Below are 8,466 nucleotides of genomic sequence, written 5' to 3' on the forward strand. Positions count from 1 at the left end.
GGTGGCTCATGGGAACCCCCCTGCCGATGCCAGCATTAAAAGTGGTCTTAAGACATTGCGCTGGGTGGAAAAACCTTTCAGAGGGGGTCTGTTGTATTTAGGATCAGTTGTTCTTCTCTGGATATTATTACAGAGCAAGTGCTCTCCTGAGCTGGAAACGGAATCTGAGAAAACACACTGGAATGTGCCATGATAAATTTCACGTGGCACAGCAGTGCCAAGGGGCTTTGGGATGAGGACAGCTATATGAGCTCCAAATGTTCAACTTTATAAAAGATATTATCACACATATGTTCATTAGTCTTTTTTTAGGTGGTAAAACAACATACGTTTGAGCCTATTTTGACTCGTTCTGCTTCTGTGAGCTCCGCTGGGTGTCATATTAGCCTATATTTACATAGATGAGGATTACTTGGGAAAATCAGGCGAGCCTGACATGGTGGTCCGTATGTGTCAGACAACTGGACACCAAATTAATCTCTATAATTAGACTATTGCTGCCTTTTTAATGATACATGAGCACTCATCGTGTCTAATATCAAAGGAATAACAGTAGCTGCCAGAACTTGACTGGTGACAGATTTGGCCAGAAAATGTCCACTCACACTCACTTCATCCCCCAAATTAGGCCTTAATTTAATGGAAGTAACACATTGTTGGGTGACAGTTGAAGAATCATCTTACTCTCCGTTCAACACCTAAAGCTCAAGCTTGGCAAAGATCAGTTATTGTAGATCTTATCCAGTAAATCAGAGGCTGTTTCCAACTTCCCAGTCCAGTGATGGAAATGTATCAATATCCAACACTGAGCAAGAAGTGAGGGGAAACAAGTTTTCAGACACGTTGGTTTTGTCATTTAATCTAAGTCCAGTGCATATATCCACTTAATGTTTACGCACATCATTTCTTTCTAATCTGTGAGTTTCAGATATTGATACTGCAATCAAAAAAATGTTCTGCAAACTGAACCTGGTGTCAGTATGAAAGAAGATACCATTGGTTGAAATGGTTATCATAGTGACGGTAAAGGAGCAGCATTATTAAACAGCACTTGAATAGAAAAACATCACAGAGCCCTCATAAAAAAACCTTAAACAGCCCTCAATCAGCCCTGGATCAGTACGGCTGGTTCAATAATGTGCGCATGGAAAGATTTCACAATACGCTGTCAGACTAAGGAAAGTTAAAGTGAAGCCAGCTGTCATTCAAAAAGAGTTGCAAGGCAACCTACAATGATTAGGAACCATTGCACGTAGAACAATAAGCAATGAACTGCACCACAGTCATCTCTGTCCCTACACCCCACGCTAAAAAGCACAGAGATGCGTGTCTAAAATGTGCACACGAGCACTTAGACAAATCAGAACTCTACGGGATCGACATGCTCTGGTCAGATAAAACAAAAATAGAACACTTTGGCAGTATTTCAGCTCATAATGTTTGGAGAAAGACAGGGGATGGGTGAGTGATCCCAAGAACACCACATAAACAGTGAAGTATGAAGGTGGGAGCATCATGATGTTGGGCTGCTCCTCTGCAAACATTAATGAAACATTAGACATCTTCAAAGGAGCCATGAATGGAGCGATGCAGTAGGACATATGAAAGGAGCATTTAATCTCATCAGCCAATTAAGAGAATCTGGAGAGAAAATTAATGTTGCAAATAGACAACAACCCCAATATATACTAGGGGTAGTGATATATTAGGGGCAGTCGTGGGCTGGAGGTTAGGGAGCTGGCCCTGTGACCGGAAGGTTGTCAGGTCAATCCCCAGCACCGACAGTCCACGACTGAGGTGCTCTTGAGCAAGACACCTAACCCCCAATTGCTCCCCGGGCGCCATGGATAGGGCTGCCCACCACTCCGGGCACGTGTGCTCACTGCCCCCTTGTGTGTGTGTGTGTGTGTGTGTGTGTGTGTGTGTGTGTGTGTGTGTGTGTGTGTGTGTGTGTGTGTGTGGATGTGGTGTTTCACTTCATGAATGGGTTAAATGCAGAGGTGGAACTTCTGCATTTTAATTGGGGATTAAAAAAGTATCACTTAACTTATAGAGCCAAAATAAGATGGTTTCTATGAAAAGAAGGTGAAGGTGCTTGCATGGCCTTGCCACTCTCCTTACCTGAAACCCTGGAGAATTTTGGAACTGTAATTCCATCAAAGGGAGCTTTGTAAGCTCAGGGACATGAAGACGATTCGGCAAGAGGAAAAGGCCAAAACTGGTCCACAATGCTGCAAAATGCTCACCTCTTACTGTAGACTCTGTAGATTACTGTGAACCTGCAATTGCCAACAATACTGCTGTTATTCATTTGTGGCGTCTGAATATTTAATTCCCTATCACATAGTAACATAAGTACAAATCAAGGATGTAAGTACAAAGCCAAATGATGTATGTACATTTGAAGTGGATAGATGTACTGGAGGTACTCCCTACATAGTGCACATGAGCCAGAAGTCACTAAGCCCAATATCAAGCATCAGCTACAGGGGTATAACACCTCCCAGGCATTGGGCTGTGGAACAGTGGGGCGTTCTCTGGAGTGATGCAGCTCCATCCAATACTTTTGTGATGAGCTGGAGTTTGTGGCATTTGTGATCCAGAACTGACCATCCGACACCAGGACCTGACCTCACTAATGCTCTTGTGACTGAATGCAATCAAATCCTCACTGCAGGGTTCCAACATCTAATGCAAAGCCTTCCCAGGGGAGCAGAGACTAGTTACTGCAGCGAAGGAAAACAAACTCACTATTAATCACCTTGATTTCAGACGAAACGCTGGACGAGCAGGTGTCTACAAACTTCTGGACACACAGGCCCAGCGCGGATTTTGGCATTCAGCTCTTTAAACCGCGCTCACCACTCCAGCAGAACTACAGGGGCGACCTCGTGTGGCCTCCTTCTCGATCGGAGAGTTCGGTATTCATGATAGACAGGTGCATATCAAAGAGCAAGACAGACGGCGGATCTTCAGCTCGAACTCCTCTATTTCTTATCCCGTTTCGCATTTAAAGAGCGCAGAGTAAATAACTCGTTCGCGTGTAAACGCTGAAGCCGAGAACCTGAGAAGGAACGAATCAGCGGTGCGCATTTCCAGCCGGGATTGTTTACCTGTAGCTCCGGGAACAGGCTAGCTGGCTGCTACTGCTGCCGTTTCTCGTTTTTACAGACAAAATCAACTCGTGCCGGCATTTTTAGGTCCGCACGTTATCTGCTTAACCTTTGGTGAGTAAGACCGACACAGTTTCCCAAGTGTGATGTTTGAAGTGAAGTTAATATGAGGGTAAAGTTACTGGAAGCAGCTAGCTGGCTAGATAGCCAAGTTAGCTAGCGTAGGTTAGCTAATTCTGCTGATGCTCGTCTGCAAGTAAAGGATTGACGTCAATAAATAACGTTTCTGTAAAAAGCAGCCAGATTAACTTGTTTAAAAGCCACAGAAATGTAAATAGATGTCTGTATAGATCTATACCTGTTGGTCTCTGTAGGGTACAGTCCAGCTAACCCTGCTAACAGTCATTAGCCTCTCTGTAGTCTCCAGAGAAGGGGCTTATAAACTTTGCGTAGTGTGTATTTGTCCGTCTAATTTTAGTTTGGTGCTTTTACTCTAACGTTTTCTTAGCTAATTTGCCCACCAATGCTTTTTGTTCAGGGTGAAAACGCTCGTTAGTCGGTTCAGGGGAAAGGCTCCCACCGAATTTTCCATGGGTTTTATTGGGAAAGGGGTTTACTACATAGAAACAACCAGTGGTGTAACTACTGGTTGATCAGGGGGGACAACACTGGGAAAAACCTTCATTGGACCCCTCATGTAGATACTCGCACCTGTGTCTCACAGAAAGACTTCATTTCTAGAAACATACTTCACTATTTAGCTCCCTACAACACAACCCAGACAGCCCTAACCTCTATTGATCACCCTCTTATTGTTAAAGCATCTTATCCATCTCAAATGGATATTTCACGATCTATTCGTTTAAAATTCAAACGGGCAGTCCGACAAGCATAGTTTGATGATGGATGCTAGTGAGGGGAGATTGCATGCCTTGAAAGCATCAGCTTGTTTGGGGCAATAGCAAAGTTAATGAAATTGAAAGTAAGTTTTGTATTACCTTGTTTGACTGATTTATGATTTATGGAGCACAGGCTCCATAAGATCCTAGTTAGGCCACTGGTGGCAACTGTCGACGTAAACAAACCTCACAGAAATCAAAGTCAAGCTGTGCTTGTGTGACATCTGGTTATATTTTTTGACTTTAGGTTTGTGGTTGGGGTCAGTTTCCTCCATTAGAAAGCACTAAGCCTCAGCAGCAACCGGGAACAATGGAGCCTGCCTGTCGAAAGGATAAGCAAAAGCAGAAAGAGACCCCGACACGAGGTGACCGAGCTAAACAGAAATCTGCTCAGCAGGAGCTCAAGCAGAGACAGAGGGCAGAGGTAATGCCAAGTTATGTTTTAACTTTAATACCCACGTAAAGCCTAGTGGTGCTATAAGGCAACAATTTTTAACCTGGTTACAGTACAAAAATCCTCTTTTTCTGCCAGTTTGTGAAACTGAAGACTGTACACTTTTTCCACTGATCACTAGCCTTCCTGTACGTCTGTGCAGCTTCCTTTTTTCCAAACTCACACACCACATGTAGAGGCCTGGTTTTACGCTCATCAGAATATCTGTAGAGTTCAATTTTACACACCTACTTCAAGGAAAGGGGTTTAAACAAAATCTGTCATATTTGTTGCCATGTTGCAGCAACAATGGGACTGCAGTGCATGCAGTAGGATTACTGACATTTTCACCTTGTATACTTCTTACAGTGTGCTTTTCTGTGCTCTCTAGATGTTTATGAATTTGGCTTTTTTAATTTCTTATTTTACTTTAATTTAGCAGTGGTGGTGGATTCTCATCATATATAGTGGGATTCATTGTCACATACTGTTGCCTTCTGGCAACAAAATACAAAGTAGCCTCTATCACCCAAATTTTATTATTTTTTCCAAAATATTTCATCATTGATGTGGAAAAGAGACAAATATTTATCATCCACTTTATTAAAAAGCCATGCCGTTCCATTGTCTCAAACTGTTGCCATATGGCAACGAATGCAAAGTGCCCATTTTTTTTCAATGTGCTTCATAATTCATGCACAGAAGGGTTAAACAAATATTGCTTGTCCACTTTATTTAAAAACCCCATATATTTAGATGTGCTGACCACCAGACCATATATGTATAATTTTTTTTTTCTTTCACCCAAAAATATTGTTGACCATTGATAAAGGTCAAGAGGATGGCGTGGACAAATTGTGAGTTAAAAGATAAACTACGTTCTCTAACTGTATACCAGCAAGGTGGAGCTATGGGGTTGGGGTATCTAATAAAGTGGACACTGAGTGTATATACCGGACGGTGTGTTTGTTGCCTTTTTGATGAAAATGAATGTAACTCAGGTGTGAGTTGGGTTGTCCAGTGGTGCTGCCACTCCTGTAAATATGTTTTCTAATTGTGTTACAGATCTACGCCCTGAATAAAGTAATGACAGAACTTGAGCAGCAGCAGTTTGAGGCCTTTTGCAAGCAGATGCAGTCACAAACAGAATGAAGATGGGACCATGTTCAGACTGGACGGACCCAGCTGAAGCTGAACCTGACTTGAGCTAAGTTCCTGTAGAAGTATCCAGCTTTGTAGTCTACCCCTAGGATCTGTATTCACAAAGCAATTTCAAGTCCCCCCCAATATGCCTTTACCACTATGTGGTTAAAAAAGCAACACCAATCCATAAATCCCAGCCTAGAACTCTTTGTGAATGTGTTATTGACGTTACTACCTGTGTATGTCGTCTGATAATCTGTCTGTTTGATCACACTAATGCATCTTACACCGTAGTCATCACAAGAAGAGTCAATCGAGTGTGTGTGTGTGTGTGTTGCATGGTTTCAGGGCAAAGTGCTTAGATTAGACTGAATGGACAATCAATGATCAGGTGCAGCTATCAGTATTTACAATAGTGTTATAGAAAGTTTTTTTTCTTTCTTTTTAAAAAATGAACAAATTATTTATTTCATAAATTGTGGAAGCAACATCCTACGATAGTAAAAGAGGATCAAATATGAAATGATAATGTTGGTGCTATGTGTCAATCCATATGTTATAAAAAAATATATATATATTCTGTAACATCTCATTGTCACCCCTGATGAAAAGCTGATTAGCACACCAGTTGTGACAGATTTTGTAATGTCAGTTTTATTTTTCAGACTTGTATCCTCTTGGTTTTAAACACTTTATATTAATTCTTTGTATGACTTTTACTCCATTTACAATGATCTGAGGACAACAAGAAATATGTCATTCACTTGGCTGTATTACTCACTTGTCAATGATTGTCTGTCAACCACTAATGACCACTAATATTTTTGTGTAATGTTTTTAATAAATGCATATTTTGAACAATATTTTTGCCATAGTGTATTATCACTTTTTTTTACTGAGCGAAGGTCAGAGACCACCCTTCAATTATTTCATTTCATTAATTAATTCATTTATTCATTATTTAATTTAATTAAAGTTATTCACATTCTAGATGACATTTCTGAAAAGATATAAGATAATCCACCTGAATAATGAACGGGAAAGTCAAAGGGAAAGTAAAAACACGTGGGTTTCCAACATTAAACTTCATAAAGTTTATACGTTTGTTAATAGATATAAAGAAAGTGGGACTCCTAACCACCATGCAAGACCATGGTCTCCATCAGATAAACTCTTGCTGTAGATCTAAAAACCCTTTCTTTCCCTCCTTCCACTCCGAGAAGACAGTGCTATGGGTCTAAAAGGACATGTAGCTGTCAAGAAGCCTCACTGAGAAAACTGCTGAATCACATCACCATATCACCTCTCCTGTAAATTATACATAAAAAACATTATAGCTGCTACTGTAATGACTCTCACTGTGCACTTTACGCTGTAATACTGCTGCTTTCTGCCTAATTTATGTCTATTTCTATTTTTTACCTGTGTATATATAAGTTTATGTGCAATTATGTCTTGCTACAAAAACAATTTCCCTTTGGTATCCTATCTATCTATCTATCTATCTATCTATCTATCTATCTATCTATCTATCTATCTATCTATCTATCTATCTATCTATACTCTACAGTACAACTATCTATACTATACAGTACAACTATCTATCTATACTATACAGTACATCTATCTATCTATCTATCTATCTATCTATCTATCTATCTATCTATCTATCTATCTATCTATACTATACAGTACACCTATCTATCTATCTATACTATACAGTACACCTATCTATCTATCTATCTATCTATCTATCTATCTATCTATCTATCTATACTATACAGTACACCTATCTATCTATACTATACAGTACACCTATCTATCTATATATCTATCTGTCTATCTATACTATACAGTACATCTATCTATCTATCTATCTATCTATCTATCTATCTATCTATACTGTACAGTACAACTATCTATCTATCTATCTATACTATACAGTCTATCTATCTATCTATCTATCTATCTATCTATCTATACTATACAGTATATCTATCTATCTATCTATCTATCTATCTATCTGTCTGTCTGTCTGTCTGTCTGTCTGTCTGTCTGTCTGTCTGTCTGTCTGTCTATACTATACAGTACACCTATCTATCTATCTATCTATCTATCTATACTATACTATATCTATCTATATATCTATCTATCTATACTATACAGTACATCTATCTATCTATCTATCTATCTATCTATCTATCTATCTATCTATCTATCTATCTATCTATACTGTACAGTACAACTATCTATCTATCTATCTATCTATACTATACAGTCTATCTATCTATCTATTTATACTATACAGTCTATCTATCTATCTATCTATCTATCTATCTATCTATCTATACTATACAGTACATCTATCTATCTATCTATCTATCTATCTATCTATCTATCTGTCTGTCTGTCTGTCTGTCTGTCTGTCTGTCTATACTATACACCTATCTATCTATCTATACTATACAGTACATCTATCTATCTATCTATCTATCTATCTATCTATCTATCTATCTATCTATCTATACTGTACAGTACAACTATCTATCTATCTATCTATACTATACAGTCTATCTATCTATCTATCTATCTATCTATCTATCTATCTATCTATCAATCTATACTATACAGTCTATCTATCTATCTATCTATCTATCTATCTATCTATCTATCTGTCTGTCTGTCTGTCTGTCTGTCTGTCTGTCTGTCTGTGTCTGTCTATACTATACAGTACATCTATCTATCTATCTATCTGTCTATACTATACAGTACATCTATCTATCTATCTATCTATCTATCTATCTCTATCTATCTGTCTGTCTGTCTGTCTGTCTGTCTGTCTGTCTGTCTGTCTGTCTATACTATACACCTATCTATC

General features: G+C 39.1%; 1 protein-coding gene across 1 annotated transcript; it reads left to right on the forward strand.

Annotated features, from left to right (window-relative positions):
- Window positions 1-2,880: 2,880 nt before the first annotated feature.
- Window positions 2,881-6,451, forward strand: LOC108437626 (small vasohibin binding protein). The gene is made up of 3 exons (XM_017714836.2): window positions 2,881-3,227; window positions 4,260-4,436; window positions 5,511-6,451. Exons 2-3 carry the CDS (start codon window positions 4,323-4,325, stop codon window positions 5,595-5,597), a joined length of 201 nt encoding a protein of 66 aa, XP_017570325.1. The 5' UTR covers window positions 2,881-3,227; window positions 4,260-4,322; the 3' UTR covers window positions 5,598-6,451.
- The last annotated feature ends 2,015 nt before the right edge of the window (window positions 6,452-8,466 follow it).

The sequence above is a fragment of the Pygocentrus nattereri genome, chromosome 21, assembly GCF_015220715.1.
Source record: "Pygocentrus nattereri isolate fPygNat1 chromosome 21, fPygNat1.pri, whole genome shotgun sequence".
NCBI classification, from domain to species: domain Eukaryota; kingdom Metazoa; phylum Chordata; class Actinopteri; order Characiformes; family Serrasalmidae; genus Pygocentrus; species Pygocentrus nattereri.

Bases quoted from the DNA above. Each gene is read 5' to 3' on its own strand.
- LOC108437626 (XM_017714836.2), top strand. From the start codon at position 4,323: ATGGAGCCTGCCTGTCGAAAGGATAAGCAAAAGCAGAAAGAGACCCCG. The intron at 4,437-5,510 runs GTAATGCCAAGT...ATTGTGTTACAG, and splicing joins AGCAGAGACAGAGGGCAGAG to ATCTACGCCCTGAATAAAGT.